The sequence below is a fragment of the Pan troglodytes genome, chromosome 15, assembly GCF_028858775.2.
Source record: "Pan troglodytes isolate AG18354 chromosome 15, NHGRI_mPanTro3-v2.0_pri, whole genome shotgun sequence".
NCBI classification, from domain to species: Eukaryota; Metazoa; Chordata; class Mammalia; order Primates; family Hominidae; genus Pan; species Pan troglodytes.
Window position 1 is genome coordinate 89,344,429 of NC_072413.2, and position 17,772 is coordinate 89,362,200.

Sequence of the window (17,772 nt, forward strand, 5' to 3'; positions counted from 1 at the left end):
TTTGTGCCCCTTTCACTGGCCAGGGAGCGGAGATACACAGCTCTGTCTACGTGAAACAGCCTCTCGACACACACTCCCGGATCTGCCACAGGAGACAGGATCTATTTCGAGCTCTTCTCCTCTCAATTTTGGAAGAAGATACCATAGTGCTCAGGCCTCAAAAGAGGAAAACAAAAACAATGAAATCAGGGGTATCTACTCTGAAACACACCCAAAGAAGTCTTTATTCAATCAAAAGAGATAGAGAAAACAAAAAAACTCAGCTTGAGCAACATAGTAAGACCCCATCTCTACAAAAAATTTAAAAATTAGCCGGGTGAGGTGGCATGCACCTGTGGTCCCAGCTACTTGGGAGGCTGGGGCAGGAGGACCACTTGAGGCCAGGAGTTTGAGGTTGCAGTGAGCTATGATCACACCACTTGTACTCCAGCCTGGGTGACAGGCTGTCTCTAAAAAAAAGAGACCCTGTCTCTAAAAAAAAGACAAACCCATAAAATAAAAAGCAGACAGAACCCTGTCAACAAAGGCCCTTCAATTTCTCAAAATCTGAAGAGACACCACCTTCTTACCTCTCCCCACCTTAAAAGGCCCAGTTTGGATACAGGTGATCTGAGAATTAGGAGAAATCTTATCCCATGATTCAGAGCACCCTAAGGGCACAGGATTGAGAGGCCGGTTCTAGGCCTGGTCCAGACCCAATGCTGGGGAAACTCCTTGGACATCTCGGGGCCTCTGTAAAGGGTGGTGTGGCTGGGCTTCAGGGGCTCAGCCTGGCTGCACCACAGCCACTTGCTGAGCTTTTATTGAAATGCTTATGCCCCCTCCTCCCCCTGAGTCTGACTCAGTGGGTCTCTCATGGGGCCCAGCACCCAAATTTTAAAAAAGCACCCAGGGAATTCTGAAGCCCAGGCGCAACAGCCCCAGCCAGCTGTGGAAGCTGGTAGGCCCAGCTACAGCTTCTCCCCAGTATCAACCCAGGGAGTCCTGTGCTCAGCTGCCTCTGCCAATCACACACCAGCTCCTGTGCATGCAAATCTTCATGCATTTATCTCATCTGTCCAATGACACTGACTGCTAAACCCATATCCCCTAAGGTAATTAAAGCACACAATGCTTATTTTGGAAGGAGTGTGGAAGTGGAGGTCAGGAAAGTAAATTTCCACCTGGATACTGCCCCCCAGGGTGGCAGCCTCCTTAGCTGATACCACCTTTGCCAACATCAATGGCAAAGGGCCGGGAAGGTCAGGCCTCAAAGGCCAGGGGCTCCTCCTCCTCCACTCCGCTGACGCTCAGTGCAGAGCCCTCCCGGCCCCTCGCTGGGGGGCCTGAGTTGGGGCTGGGCCAAGTCTCCCAAGGCGGTCTTTCTGGGACTCGCTGGTTTTGATTCCCAAGTGGTGTCAGCTTGTCTCTGCCATGTCACTGACAGAAGCAGAGAATCTCTCTATTCTATAAAGATCAACTGTTCAAAGCAGGGTGACATTTGCCAGAATACATTTTCAGGGCCTGTAAATCAAACTCTGGGCCTCAGTCACTTGACAGCTCTTAAAAATAGTCTGAGTCCATATTAGGCAAAAAGAAGGAGCCAAAAGATGACTTGATTGAGGTGTTTTTTTTTTTTTAATTTTTATTTTTACCCTCATTTTATTTTAGCTGGCTGATTGATGGCTATCTTTCCAAATAGAATCAATGTGTCTATGGTGCCTGAAACCTAAGATACCTAAGATTAGCAAAATCGTAATGGGTGATGTATTCTTCAAACGTTTCCACTCATAGAGAAGTTTTGCCTCCCGGCCACCACAGTGCAGCAGTCCACGGCTGAGCCCGCCACGAGGCCACGCACCTACCTCCTGGATATGGGCCACGATGCCAGCCTGGGTCTCAATGTCCAGCTGTTTGATTCTTTCAATGAACTCCTCTTTCCTCTCACACTGTGGAGGGTTACATGTGTTAATGGAAGCGCTGTTCAAGTGAGGGCGAAGCTGAGTCCACCACGGCCACAGAATGACAGTTTCAAAAGGAACCACCCACCCCGGGCTTCTCCTTCATAACTAAGAACGCTCTTGTCCTCCTACCAGCCTTACGCTGATGTGTCTCTAGTGGTTGCCAGGACCACCTACATCAGAATCACCTGGGGAGCTTGTTCTTAAAACTCCCATCCGTAAGCCCCCACCCAGATTGAAAAGACCAGGGTGGAACACAGAACGCTTCATTTTAAACAAGCTCTCCCGGTGATTCTTAAGTACAGAAAGACGGGGGACACCTGGTTTAGGCCGGGGGGGGGGGGGGGGGCAAACTTCATGTGTAAAAAGCCAGATGGTAAATATTTTAGACTCTGTGGGCCATTTGGCCTCTGTCACAACTACTCAGCTCTGTCGTTGTAGTGGCAAACCAGCCACAGACAATATGTAAAGGCGGGCATGAGGCTGTGTTCCAATAAAACTTTATTTGAGAGAGGGTCTCGCTGTCACCCAGGCTGGAGTGCAGTGGCATGATCATGGCTCACTGCAGCCTCAAACTCCTGCACTCAAGTGATCCTCTCGCCTCAGCCTACCGAGTAGCCGGGACTACAGGCATGCGCCACCACACCCAGCTAATGTTTTCTATTTTTTGTAAAGACGAGGTCTCACTATGTTGCCCAGGCTGGTCTTGAACTCCCAACCTCAAGCGATCCTCCCCCACCTCAGCCTCCCAAAGTGCTGAGATTACAGGCATGAGCCACTGCACTTGGCCCAATAAAACTTTATTTACAAATACAGGCAGCAAGTCAGATCTGGCCCACAAGCTGTAGTTTGCAGATCCTTGTTCTAGTGATTCCTACACTGGGGACGATTTGCTAATGGTACCCTGGCCTGAGGGATCCCCATCTCGCCTCCTGCCCAAGGTGCCCTGGTACTAGAAACAGCTGCCACGTAAAACAATGGCCACTCTCTTCCAGGAACCCAGCGGCCTTCTGTCATATTGGACTGAAAGGAGCATCCTCCCACCTAAGCTAAGGGCTCGTTCAAGTCCCGCAAACCCAATATGAGATAGCTGGGGTAGGTCCCTCTGCTGCAGCCCTGCCCGATCCCTACCTGGACGGCACAGCCCAGCACCAGCAGCAGCACCTTCTTGATTTCCTCCATGCTCTTCCCTAGATCAAGAGAGCAACACATTTAACTCAGCTCAACTGCTGATATAATTTCAGTGACATGTTTACCGTAGGGAAAAAACAGATAAACAAAAAAAAAAAATCATCTCTCTACTCTGTGACATTCACTTAGGTATACACACTCCATCGATCTTCCATGTGTGGCTTTATTTACTTTTTATTTTATTTTGAGACAGGGTCTCACTCTGTCACACAGGCTGGAGTGCAGTGGCAGGCCCACAGCTCACTGCAGCCTTGACCTCCCAAGGCTCAAGCGATCCTCTCACCTCAGCCTCCCTAGTAGCTGGGGCTATAGTCACATACCACCATGCCCAGCTAATTTTTGTATTTTTTGAAGAGATGGGTTTTTGCCATGTTGCCTAGGCTGGTCTCAAACTCCTGGACTCAAGTGATCCGCCCTCCTCAGCCTCCCAGGGTGCAGGAATTACAGGTGTGAGCCACCATACCCAGCCTTATTTACTTTTTAAACCAAATGAGGATTCTGTACATAACTATTTGAAGCCCCTTCCATTCAAATATGTCATAAGTATCTCCCCATGATAATTAACAAACCATAACATCAGCATCCCTTTTTAGCGCATCAGGTAAGCAAAGTACACAATGGGAGAGAACAACTCCCACAGGAAATACTGAGTCAACGCTAAAATAAGGCTGTATACAACCTTCCCCTTTTTATTACGCAAAATTCCAAACAGACACGGGAGGACAGTATAATGAACCTCCACAATACACTCAGCCTCACATTATCAACATTCTGCACCTCTCACTCTACCTGCCTCCTCCTTCCCCCTTTTAAGTTTGTTTGGCTGGAGTATTCTAAAGTAAATTCTATAAGATAACATAAAGCCATCCTTTTTTTTTTTTTTTTGAGATGGAGTCTCGCTCTGTCGCCCAGGCTTGAGTGCAGTGACGCAATCTCGGCTCACTGCAAGCTCTGCCTCCCGGGTTCATGCCATTCTCCTGCCTCAGCCTCCCGAGTAGCTGGGACTACAGGTGGCCATCACCGCACCCAGCTAATTTTTTGTATTTTTAGTAGAGATGGGGTTTCACCGTGGTCTCGATCTCCTGACCTCGTGATCCGCCCGCCTCAGCCTCCCAAAGTGCTGGGATTACAGGCTTGAGCCACCGCGCCCGGCCCCCTTTTTTTTTTTCTGATACAGGTTCCCACTCTATTGCCCAGGTTGGGGTATAGTGGTGCAATCATAGCTCGCTGCAGCTTCCACCTCCTGGGTTCAAGTGATCCTTCCACCCCAGCCTCCCGAGTAGCTAGACTACAGGTGTGCATCACCACACCTGGCTAACTTTTGTATTTTTTGTAGACAGGGTCTCATAATATTGCCCAGGTTGGTCTTGAACTCCTGGGCTCAAGCGATCCTCCTGCCTCAGCTTTCCAAAGTGTTGGGATCACAGGTGTGAGCCACTGCACCTTTTTGATGGTTGCATACTTACTTTGTAAATCAAGGCCAGTAACTTATTTAACCAATACCTCTTCCAGAGGTTCAATTTATACATATATATATAATTTTTTTTTTTTTGAGACAGAGTCTCACTCTGTCACCCAGGCTGGAGTGCAGTGGCACAATTTTGGCTCACTTCCACCTCTTGTCTCCTGGGTTCAAGCGATTCTCCTGCCTCAGCCTCCCAAGGAGCTGGGATTACAGGCGCTCGCCACCACGCTCTGCTATTTTTGAATTTTTAGTAGAGACGGGGGTTTCACCATGTTGGCCTGGCTGGTCTTGAACTCCTGACCTCGTGATCTGCTCGCCTCGGCCTCCCAAAGTGCTGGGATTACAGACGTGAGCAGCCGTGCCCGGCCTTAAAATATTTCAATCTAAACAATGTTATAAAGAATATCATGGTAGCTAATTCTTTATGCATTCCCTTTTTAAGCTTTTCATATTGACAAACTGCCCTGCAGACAGGCTCTGCCATTTCACCCTGGGAAATGTGTGGTGATTCCCATTTTCCTACCCTTGATCAACATTTACCCCACCACTTTCCCAACTTTGTCAATCAGGCCAAAAATCCTGTTTCGTCATTCTGAGCTGTGTCTCTTTGATTGTGCTTGGGGCTGAATGCATCTTCACCTGTTTATCTATCTCAAACACTGAAACAGCAGCAGAACACCTGCGCCTAGACGATGGGCTTGGTCACCCAGGAACTGTGTGTCCCAGACAAGCCATACTCTGTCTCCAAGCCTCAGTTTCCACATCTATAAAATGGCCTGGGTAATGTGCAGGGTTCCCTTTCAGGTTTAAAAAAAAAAAATCTATGTGTTCTTTTTTGTTATATCCTATTGTATTGAGGAAGAAAGGACATGCCAGAAATAGCTTTCTTCTCTTAAAAGACTTAACCAACTCACACACTGGGCTACAGTGTCCCAAAGTGTCAAAGACTGCCGGGATGAAAAAACCAAACCGCCGTCCTGAGAACCAATGCTGCGGTTCATTTCAGATCCCTGGGTATAAGTAGTGAATGAATATGCGACCTCCTCCTAAGACCCCTCAACTGAGAAATAGCTAAAATTGGCTTTCCTTGAGATAATGACATCATTGTCAAGCCTCAGAACTGGGAACTGGGGGTTCACTGAACCAGAAACACACCCCGCCCCCCAGCCTAAAGGCAGGGCAGGGAGAGACTGGTGGGCTGGACCACAGGGTCTAAGGCCACTTTCCTGCTCTGGAGGACACACCTGAGAATAAGGCTCAGCGTTGCAAAGCAATCTTCTAAGGTTAAATCCTTCTCCTGCTAGTAAGTGTAGAAATTCATCAATATTTGAAATGGAAAAATTCTCAAAATCTTAGGATTTTTTTTTTTTTTTACTTGAGATATTTTATTTGGCCCAAGATACTCTAATCCATAGAATAAATATCACCACAGTGACTCACTTCCCTATTAACGTGGAGCTATTCATCAGCCACTTAATTTTAGTTTCGATAAAGAGAAAAGGGGCTGGGCACAGTGGCTCATGCCTGTAATCCTAGCACTTTGGGAGGCCAAGGTGGGAGGTGAGGTCAGGAGTTCGAGACCAGCCTGGCCAACATGGTGAAACCTCGACTCTACCAAAGGTACAAAAATTAGCTGGGCGTGGTGGCACGCGTCTGTAATCCCAGCTACTTGGGAGGTTGAGGCAGGAGAATCACTTGAACCCAGGAGGCGGAGGTTGCAGTGAGCTGAAATTGCTCCACTGCACTCCAGCCTTGGCGACAAAGGAAGACTCTGTCTCAAAAAAAGAGAGAGAAAAGGGAATGCCCACATGAGTGTTAACAAAGCCTCCAATCAGTCTTTCTGACAGTGCTTGCCGGCTCAGCCCAAGTCACCCACCTCCCCCTTTCCCTTTTGTCGGCCCACAGATCACTGGCAAGGGCTCATCACATGCCCATGCTGGATATAAGAAGCACAGACCCTTCCCAGCCGTCACTGGCTTGTCTTCCTACAATGAGACTCACTTTTTGAAAGGCCACTCACCTGGTACTGTACCCACCACAGGAGCTGAAACACTAAGAAAGCACTTAAGGGCCTGAGATCAGCCCAAACAGAAGTCAGGGTTTGCACAGAAAATCTTTATGTACTCTATTCGCAGCAAAGTCCCCAAATAAACTAATTACATCACACTGTAGAATCATTTGGACAACTCTGGTGATCCATTTCCCCAGCCCAAAGCACATTACAACAGCAAATTAAAAGGGAGGAAAGTGCTAGAGAGGCTCACTGATGGTGTTCTGAGAGCAAGGAAGAGACCAGAAACCTTGCACACACACCAGAGGGCTCAAAACTACACTGTGAGGCCGGGTGAACTCAAACAAATTTACAAGAAAAAAACAAACAACCCCATCAAAAAGTGGGCGAAGGATATGAACAGACACTTCTCAAAAGAAGACATTTATGCAGCCAAAAAACACATGAAAAAATGCTCACCATCACTGGCCATCAGAGAAATGCAAATCAAAACCACAATGAGATACCATCTCACACCAGTTAGAATGGCGATCATTAAAAAGTCAGGAAACAACAGGTGCTGGAGAGGATGTGGAGAAACAGGAACACTTTTACACTGTTGGTGGGACTGTAAACCAGTTCAACCCTTGTGGAAGTCAGTGTGGCGATTCCTCAGGGATCTAGAACTAGAAATACCATTTGACCCAGCCATCCCATTACTGGGTATATACCCAAAGGATTATAAATCATGCTGCTATAAAGACACATGCACACGTACGTTTATAGTGGCACTATTCACAATAGTAAAGACTTGGAACCAACCTAAATGTCCAACAACGATAGACTGGATAAAGAAAATGTGGCACATATACACCATGGAATACTATGCAGCCATAAAAAATGGTGAGTTTTTGAGATGGAGTCTCGCTCTGTCACCCAGGCTAGAGTGCAGTGGTGCAAGCTCAGCTCACTGCAACCTCTGCCTCTTGGGTTCAAGCGATTCTCCTGCCTCAGCCTCCCGAGTAGCTGGGATTACAGGCGCACACCACCATGCCCAGCTAATTTTTGTATTTTCATTAGAGATGGGGTTTCGCCATGTTGGCCAGGCTTGTCTCAAACTCCTGACCTCAAGTGATCTGCTTGCCTTGGCCTCCCAAAGTGCTGGGATTACAGGTGTGAGCCACTGCGCCCAGCCAAGACCCTATCTCTATTTAAAAAAAAAAAAAAAAATTAGCCTGGCCTGGTGGTGCACTATTTGGGAGGCTGAGGTAGGAGGATCGCCTGAGCCTGGGAGGGTGAAGCTGCAGTGAGCTTTGATTGTGCCACTGCACTGTAGCCTGGGCAACAGAGCAAGACCCTGTCTCCAAAACAAACAAACAAAAAACACCACAAAAACAAACAACACTCCGAGGCTGTTTGGTGACAGAGCAAACGGTTCTACTCTCTCAGCACCCTGCAATCACACACAATGACAACCCTGAGTTCATTCATTCCCTCATTCATCCCAACACCCATTAGACATCAAGAAAACAATCTGACCCACAGCACAGGTTAGAAGAGTATGGATTCCTGTTGGCTAAGGTTTGTAACAGGAGGGAAAAAGGCTTTAAAGGTAGAGAATTAAGTTTAGAAAAATATTCATGAAAAAAATAAACTCTTTGGTGATGAACAGGTTACTAAGAAATTCACCTCTGCCCTCATTCAAATGAAGCAGAGCGATGCTTGCTCTCACCAGGCTGAGTGAATAGAAACATTTGCTTATTAACAAAAGCATCCTGTGATCCCCACCCCTACAGATTCCTACAAAATTTTTTTTTAAAAAGCGCCCAGGGCGGGAAGCAGAAGTTTCCTCATTTCTCATGAGAAGCCGATGCCCAATTTCTTTCAGGATTTCAGTCATAAGAAAAACCGCTATTTCCATAAATCTACCAGATTGTGGGTTTTGAATAGTTTCAAAACACAGCAGAAGATTCCCTCCTGGGTCCTTGCCAGTAGGACTGGCTCAGTGACACAGTCAAGCAGGCCAAGATCAAACAAACCTACAGACAGCTTCCTGCCAAGTACCTACTATGTGCTGGGAGCCAAACCAGCAATCAGAAAGCTGATAAATGCTATGGGAACCCGGGAAAGGAACTTCTAATTTGCAGCAATGCCCAGGGCAAGGACTCTAAAGGGAATAACCTTTGAGCTGAGTTCCACAGATAAGGAGGAGACAGACTTATCGGGTAGGCAAGTGTGGGCTTTCCAGGCCCAGGGAACAGCACATGCGAAGGCCAAGAGGTAAGAAAGCACGCTGTTTGTCAAAGTATAAGTGCTTTATGGTTACACTTACTCGAGCTGCTGTTCAGAGGGAGAAACAGGGGCAGGTTATAAAACGAAGTGAATTTCTACACCAAAAAAGTCACAAGCAACCACTGGGGGCGGGGATCGAGAAACATCAGACCGGACACACTCCACACTTAACACAACTACACTCTGTTGAGAATAGGAGAACCCCTGGGGGAATCCCAGGACAGCCTCAGTCAATAGCTGAGTCTAAGAAAAACCTTACCTTACTACCTGCTTCCTGGAGTCTTGACACAAAGAAATTCATCCCAGCCTTTCTTAGCAGAAATGCAATGCAGGCAAGCCAACATAAGCTATATAGAAAGCTGCAGATGTTAACAGTCATAAGCTTCCAAAACAAAAGGGAAACTGCCTGATAGCACACGTTTCTAAGGGCAGAGGTGAGGATAGAAAAGTAGTTGCACAATTAAAATACACCATCCTCTAAAATGTGCATTATATCAAGGTTTGAAAATTCCCCGACTTGCTAGCTCTGAGTCCATGGCAGACATGATTAGTCAATCACAGCACTTTCTGACTTAGGGTGGAACTAGGCCTCAGAATCCTTCTGAACACAGCCCTCCACAGACTACCAGTTAATGGACGTTAACACATGGAACAAAACCTATCTTCCTTCCATGACTGGTACATAATGTGTAGAGTCCTTTTTGACTCCACTCTTTGGTTCTTTAAGATGTAGTCATGCACATGTTCAGAAGACACTTTTTTTTTAAATTTTGGAGACAGAGTCTCACTCTGTCACCCAGGTTGGAGTGCAGTGGCGCAATTTCGGCTCACTGCAAACTCCACCTCCCGGGTTCAAGCGATTCTCCTGCCTCAGCCTCCCAAGTAGCTGGGACTACAGGCACCCACCACCACACCTGGCTAATTTTTGTATTTTTTAGTAGAGACAGGGTTTCACCATGTTGGCCAGGCTGGTCTTGAGCTCCTGACCTCAAGTGATTCATCCGTCTTGGCCTCCCAAAGTGCTGGGATTACAGGTGTGAGCCACCATGCCCAGACAGAAGACACTTTCTGATTTCTGGATACAGGAACTAATTCTTGTTGTGTATAAACAATGACTGAGGTGTGAAGCTGGGGATTTAAGCAATGGCAGGCAAGCATCCCTTTCCCTTCCTGCCCCAAACTGCACACTCTCTGCCCTTGCTGGGGTCAAAGGCACAGTGATGCCTCTCCACAGATGAACAGGGGTCAGAGATAAAGCAGTGAAACTGATTCCTCTGTCTTGCTAACTCAGCTCCCCACAACCACAGAGGCCCAGGACCTGCAAATGACCAGCCAGGCTCAGGGTTTAACCCTCACAACCTGGAAGGACTGACCATATTCCATAGAGTAATTCTGCCCTTCCCTCCTACAGACCACCATTACTGCACCTTAATATACGGCATGCTACCATGTGACTTAATTCTAAAAGCAATTCCCCGAGGACGGCATGATGACTCCATCTTAGAAATAGAAGGATGCAGCTCAGAAAGGCTGAGTCACAGAACTAAGATCTGTCCCCGGGTCCACCACTACCTACCATCTCCTAACTTATTTATGTTTCCTTCCAAAGCAGGGAGCTATGTGGTTTCGCTTCTGATCCCGGTGGTCCCACGCAGGTTGTTTAACCAGCGTTTGCTGACTGAGTGAGGTTAACTGTTACCATCAAGTACCTGGGTTAGAACCGCAAAGAGAGCAGTTTCAGTTTCTCTCTTCTACGGCACGTATGTGTGCTTACTTATTCTACATTCTCTTCTCTTCTGGCTTACATGCTGGTGTGAACCACTAACTGCTTTCCCTGGTTTTGTACTTAAAAACCAGTTATTTCATAAGGATGCTCACGAGGCTGTCACAGTGATTTGAAAACAGCAGTGCACTGAACACGACCCTGTTGTCTCTCCTCAGTACACGGGCACACCCCAACACTCACTCACATGGGCACGGCTCTGAGGGCCCTCCTGAGGGCTCAGCTTACAATGAGAAGAGCTGTTTATTATTATTTTAACAGTTGGGGTACTTCCCAGGCACTGCCGAGGAATACTCGAGGTGGAGAGCTCCCCGTGGGTGGGCACATGGGGATGCTCCATCATATGTGTCCCCACCCACAGGGAAGGAGGCAGGCACCTCTACACACGGGCTCACATTCTGGGGAGCGGCCCCTGTGGAATCCTCATGTCACCACGTGCCCCCACCCCCCGGCATTAACATAACCAGGCACACACATTTATCAAACGTGGACTCTGGCAGGCGCTAAGCTGCATGCCTGTGTGGAATGGTGCAGGAGCCTCCCGGGGGCACTCTGACTAGTGGCCCTTTACTCTAGTGTCTCTCTGCTGCCCATGTCAAGTCGGTCCCACCCCCACAGACACCCCAGCACCACCATGCACAACAGACGACAGCTACCCCCAGGTCATGTAGAACACTTTGAAATATCAGCCCCTCGGAGCACCCTCACCCCAAAAATGACCTCCTACCCCACCTGCCTGCCACGCCTGCAGAAGCTGAGAGCGAATTCATTTCCCAGCACCAAACAACTGAAGACCAGAAAAGCAGAATCAGCCACAAGCCTGCAGCTTGAGACTCAAGTTTGCTCTGGGAGGGGGCGAGGAGCTAGGGCAGGCAGGGGACGCTCTGGGAAAGGGTCCCTCCCAACCACCACGTGGAAAACTCAAACATAAAGACCTTTGACAAATAGCATCTCTTCCCTCCTCCGCAGACGGCGGTGGCCACAGAGAGTAGGGCTGCTGGAAGCCATGGTGTGGCTGTTGCAGCCAGCGGTGTTCTCTGTGTGCCTGGGCCATCACTAGGAAGTTTACTAACAAAGTCTGGTCTCCAGGCAGATCCGCGGGTGCTCGGAGGCCGGCGTGTGGGCCGCACTGTGACGCTCGGCTGGGCTTGGTGTCAGCCAAACTCTGCACCTTCCTAGGAAAGGAAAGCCTCGGCTCCTGGCTTAAGTGCCCCAGCACCGCACATGGACTGGAGACCTCATTTCCGGATCCAACAAGCAGCACAGAAGCAAAGAAGCAGGATAGAAACGGGGTAGTTTAAAACAGCATTTGGTTGCTTTTCTGAACCTTCTCTCTCAAGGATGAAAGAGGAAATTTTAGAACAATCAAAATGCCTGCAAGATTAGCTTTTTCTTACTTCTTCCCTCCCATTCAAATGCCCAAAACGTTTTGCAAATATGAAAATTATATATATACACACACACACACATATACACTTATACACAGGATTAGAGAATTATGGCCAGGAGAAATAAAATAAAAACAACAGGCGTAGGGGAAAAGAACACAAGAATGGCTCATGAAGCCTGAGTGGCCGACCCTCAGCCTCCACACCACACGGTGAGCAGGCATGGAGCCAGGGGCAGGACTGGGAGGGCCGCAGGGCCGGGAAGACAGGGCTTTTGATTTTTAAAAGCACCATCTCTGCAGCAGGAGGACTGTTCCCCACAAGCCGGACTCTGAGCCTGTGCCTGGGTTGCCAGGATGGAGGTCAGTAAGCCTCGGGCACACCCAGCCCTCACAAGTTCCCCGGGGCCCCCGAAGGAAGGCAGGGCTGTGCCGTGTGGGCTACGAGAGAGAGGTTTCCATGGGATCTGAAAAGCACTCCAAGGACACACTGGCAGGAGAGCAAATCAATACTGAAAGGGTTAAATATTAAATTCCAAGGAGTTTCAGGAGGTCTGTTTCCTCTGGCCCATGAATCCTAAACCTCAGCTGTCACAGAAGGCCTCCTCCTTGCCCCAGGCTTGCTGCTCCTCATGAGACTCCCAGCAACTTGCACTCCCCTGAGCTTGTTCCACCTAGAACACCTTTCCTTGCTTTCTCTGTCCGTGGCTTGCCCAGATATTGCCTCCTCCAGGAAGCCTTCCTGGCCTGCCCAAGCAGAACTCATCAGCCCCCTTGTACTGGCTGTGAAGCACATTCTTGCACCATCTTCTGTCCTAGAATAAATGTCACAGGACTCTGTCTTCCCTTCCTGCCTCAACCCAGACTGGGGGCTTCCTGAGCAGAGGCGGCCTGTTCATCTCACCAGCAGAGGGGAGCTAAAGGAGGGGCTTGGGCTGAGCTCCTTTTGTGAGCCTCTGGCTGAGGGGCAGCCAGCAAAGATGAGGAAGGATGAAAAGGTACTCCAGTCTTTTATTTGGGGAGGTCAGAAGTCGGGCCTTCTGGCTTCCTCAGCTGGTGCAGTAGATAGAGTTCTGCACTCAGCTGAGAAGGAAGGTCGGCCACAGCATTTTGTGTGCACAGAACCCTGTCTCTTCAGGGTGCTTCCTCTGCTGCTGGAATGCGCACCCTCTGTAACCATCATAAGAGAGAGAAAACATAGGACAGAGGGCCAGGCCGCTGAACAGCAATTAATGAAACCCCAAGGCTCTTCTCAAAGGTTCCAGGGGTATTCAGACAGGACCCTGTAGGGTGTGCATATGGAGTCGCAGCTCCTCTAGGGCTCCCAGGAATCCTGCTTGGCATTTAGAATGTAAGAAACATCAGGGCAGACCGGTGACAGTAACCCTCTTGCTTGGAACCAGTGGCTGACTGTCCACAAAAGTAACCATCTGTGCAATTTATGGTGCGAAATCCGTCTTGCGCCTATGGGGACCTCCATGCTGTGTGCCTCTGAATGAGCTCCTCCGCTCTCTGGGCTGGGCTTCTGCACCTAAATGGCTCGTTCCCTTGCATTCTAAATGGCTTCGGTGGGATCGGCCATGTGTAAGTCTGGAAACCACTACTATACTTGGATACAAACCCTGGAAGAAAAAACAATGCTCTCTTCCAGTGCAACTGTCCTGTGATTCATTGCAGAAAGTAATTTGCTAACACCCTGGCTTCCCGTCAGACAAATCTAGTCTTTTCTTGTGCGTGTGGCACAGTGACAGGCCTGGCTGCTGAGCAAGATGCTGAGAAGCCAGAGCTGGAGGGACCCCGGAGCTGGTCTAGCTCCATCCAGCATCCTCCCTCACTGCTCAGACAGTACAGACATGAGCTCTTGCTTCTCACAGGCTTCTTGTAGAAAACACTCACCAGTAACCGTGAAAGATGTTTAATAGCTGTGCAGCTGGCAAGATGGTGAAGGCGGTTTTCAGGGAGTCATCTCAGGCCTAGGGGAGACAGACACGTGGTACTGGGCAGAGAATGAATCTCACTTGACCCTGACCACTGACAACTGGCCTTCTTATCTATGAGAGCAAGTGGGTAACACCTGTCGGGGGCCCCAGCTTGACGGGAGAGCAAAGTGGAGAGAGGAAGAGAGAAAGGTGGGCCCCCTGCATGGATGCTGTATTTACTGAGCACCTACTACATGCCAGGCACTGATCTAGGCATTCGAATGCACTGACAACAACAACAAAAAACCCCAGGATTCCTGCTGTCATGAGAGCGTGCACCCTAACGGGGGAAAAGTATGCAATGCCACAGAGGGGAAAAAATAAGTGAACAGTATAGGCTATTCACAGGTGCCAAAAGGTAAGGAGAAGGGAAAGCAGAGCAGAACAAAGAAGACAGGGCGTGTGGCAGGAGAGACAGGTGGGGCCACACTGAACAGGGGCTCACAGGAGGTGTTTATACAGCTCGCTGGCAGAGGGACCGGCAGGTGCACAGGCCCTAGTGCCCAGAGCGGGCTGCAAAATGACAGTCGGCTGACCTGAGGAGTGGGCTGCTCAGGCTGCCATGCTGGGAGCAGACTGCAGGGGGCAGAGGTGAGGACACTGCCCTGGGGAGCAGCCAGGCGGAAGCAGGGTAGCTGGTGGTGGTGAGGAGGGCTGCAGAGGAGAGCTCGGCTTCTGGGGGTGCACTGAGGGTAGACCCAGGACGCCAGGCGACAGCGCAGACATGGGTAAGAGGGAAGGATAAGGATGGCTGAGGGGAAACAAAGTGAAGGACGCTCTACGGCACTCAGGCCCCAGAAGCCTGCACACTGCCTCACTATGGGGCAGGCTCTTATAAGAGCCGTCATATAAAAGTGAGGGCGGGGTTCAAGCAGGGTCCAGCCAGAGCCCAGGCCGTGCTCGGAGAAGCAGAGACTACAGCAGTGAGGCACCAGACAGACCCTCTCCTCCCCGGGGGCGTGGGTGCAGCTGAGAGTGAGCTGCAACACCACAGCACCATCAGAGCAGAAATCCAGAGACGGTCCCAGGGCGGACACAGCGTAAGGGAGTGAGGAGTTTGGGCCGGGACGGGCAGATGCTGAGGAGAGATTTCAAAAGCAATTTTCAGTATACGAAGTACTGTTTCATAGTTACTGCACTGTCCTTGACTTCCACCCAGGATAGGAAGAGAGTGAACACCCTTCTGTCTGATGGGTGTGGGGGGTTAAGTGAGACATACAGAAAAACTGTAAGTTGTGGCACCTCCCTTTTTTCGGTCAGAGAAAGGGGACAAATGCGTAGACTCTCAGGGTCTTTTAGTATCATTGTGTTGGGGAACAGTGGGTGGACCAGATGCTCTGTTGGGATCTGGAATCTGGGAGCTTGTGATGCTATGTGCCGAAAACAGAAAAGTTACCCCAAACTATAAAACGTTATAAATAACAGTACAGTGTCAGCATCCATCAAAAAGAGTACAAAGCAAGCCCCTCACACACGACGGGGATAGATTTAGTCAAAAAGCACACACATGCCCCACCCCGGGCAACCATACAAATTTAAAAAACACCAACTTTGTTCCTTGTTTAAAAAGAAACGAAAAAAGCTTCACACATCTATTTTTACAATTTAAAACTGAAAATGCTATTTCATAAATACATCTCTCTGCCCCTAGCACTGGTGTCTGCATCTTCCTGCTGGTGGATGTCCCCTGCCAGCCTCCTCTGCTCTCAGAGCACCATGGGACCCCTGTCAAACCTACTCATCCGTGCACCCAGCTCCCCGTCCCCCAGCCCTGACACGTTGCCCTCTGTGTGCAGCCTGCCGAGGCCACCGTCTAGCATTTCAGTCAGCGAGGCCCGGGGCCCTCTGAGCCCTCGGTGATGGGTAGAGTTATTCCCGTCCTTCACTTTCCCAGCCTTCACTGTCCAGTTTCTCCAACTCCACCTTCAGAGCTGGGACCAGCTGATCCATGTGGGCTGATTATATACCACGGGGGCCCCAGGGACATTCAATTCACCTGTCAACAGTCTAAAACCAGCTTCCTCTTAACATTCTAAAAACTGAATTGTGGTTAGGGTTTTACAACTTTGTATATTTATGAAAAAAAATCACTGAATTATACACTTACAATGGGTGTGTTTTATAGCATGCAAATGATACCTCAATAAAGCTGTTAAAAAAAAAATCAGCATCCACATCTTTACAGATGTTTTTGTTTGGCAGCAGACCTGAGATGCGGACCTATGTTCTCTGCCCATGGACAATCTCTGTTGTGTTGGGAGGTGCCTGATGGTAGTGGGGCAGAGAGGGCAGGCTTCCAGACGGTAGTGGAAGGGGAGACACCTGCAGGGATGAGAAGAGGGGGAGCACCAGCAGGAAGGTGGGCAAGCTATGCAGGTAACATCGGAGCTAAAGGGAGGGGTGAGAAAAGGCGGGGAGAAGGATGCGTTTAATATTAGGTTCAACCATATGCCATTTTTATAGGTCAAAAAAGACTGGATATTGGCAATTGCCTACAGTTAAACCTAACCCATAGATGTCCATGTGTGACAGATGAAGAGGCTCAGGTTTGGGGGCGGACAGAGCAGGTTTCCAATCAGCCCCTCTGCTTACAGGCCAACTGGTCAAGGACATGGCACCCCAGCCCTCGGAGCCTCAGTTCTCTCCCTATAAACGGAAATGGGCGCAGCCACACCACAGAAGCACATTTTCATTCCTTTAAATACAAATTTTAATTACCTAATTAAAGATGGAGTCTTGCCTGTCGTCCAGGCTGGAGTGCAGTGGCACAATCACAGCTCACTGCAGCCTCGACCTCCTGGGCTTAAGCAATCCTTCTGCCTCAGCCTCCTAAAGTAGCTAGGACTATGACTGCGTGTCACCATGCCCGGCTAACTTTTTTATTTTTTGTAGAACTAGTGTCTCGCCACCACGCTTGGTCTTTCATTCCATTTGTAATGCATGTTCAGTGCCAAGCACAGGGTGGGCTTGCTAAGGAGTGGCTGTCCCCCCCTTTTGCTCCTCCACTGTCTCCAAGGCAGACGGAACAACAGGACTAAGCTACCGCCAACCTCTACAGGCATCACTCTCATCTCCTCCCGTAGCCAGCCCCAAATAAACTAGGAAGGCGGCAGAGTTCTGCTCAGCAAAACAGGCTCCACTTCCCTGAAGTTACCAGAAATCATGAGAGTCCCCCGGTCCCTGGAGCCCAGGGCTGTGGCCGGCATGGACTGCATCTGGCGTCCCCGCCCTTCTCTGGGGGAGCCATGAAATAAAGCCGGAACACACATGGCCCCATGGCAGAGCTGGCAAGGGAGCAGAACCAAAGGCCCCCTGCTACTAACACGGGAAGTGGGGGAGGGCGCTTGCTGCCAGGGGCCACCAGGAGGACCAGGGGTGGCCTCTGCAGGGTCTCCATGTAAGGCGGTGAGTGCCCACAGGCCAGAGCACTGAAGACTATCAGGGGTCCAGGGATGCTCTTCCTTCTGGCTCATGCAGAGAAAAGGCGGACACCTCAGCCAGCTGGAGCCCAGAAAGAGCGTCCCCACGGAACAAGGAAGCCGCTGCTGATGTTCTCAGAGCGGTGGCACTAAAAGAAGACTGCTCTCCTACCAGCTTTGTCCTCAGCTGGTTACTCAGTGAACTCTTCTGAAGCCTCAAGGCCATTAGCTACTGTCATACGGACAGGAGAGGGGATGGCCAGGCTGCAGTGAGACCAGGCTGAGGAGACGCCAACAGAGGGAAGCCCGAGTCCCTTTTGGAAATG

The 17,772-nt window shown here is 49.5% G+C and overlaps 1 protein-coding gene across 8 annotated transcripts in view; it reads right to left on the bottom strand.

Moving 5' to 3' along the window:
* Positions 1-17,772, bottom strand: part of CCDC88C (coiled-coil domain containing 88C) — a 146,721-nt gene that overhangs the window by 69,236 nt on the left and 59,713 nt on the right. For 7 of the 8 annotated variants that reach the window (XR_008538943.2, XM_016926600.4, XM_063793072.1 and 4 more), the window contains 2 exons: positions 3,072-3,130; positions 1,845-1,928 (listed from right to left, as the gene is read on the bottom strand). The exons of the other annotated variant lie outside the window; for it this stretch is intronic. Coding sequence is in view for 6 of the 7 variants with exons in the window: in XM_016926600.4 (XP_016782089.4) it covers positions 1,845-1,928; positions 3,072-3,130 (143 nt within the window). In the remaining variant the exon portion in view is untranslated. The remainder of the gene's footprint in view (positions 1-1,844; positions 1,929-3,071; positions 3,131-17,772) is intronic. 8 annotated transcript variants of the gene reach the window in all.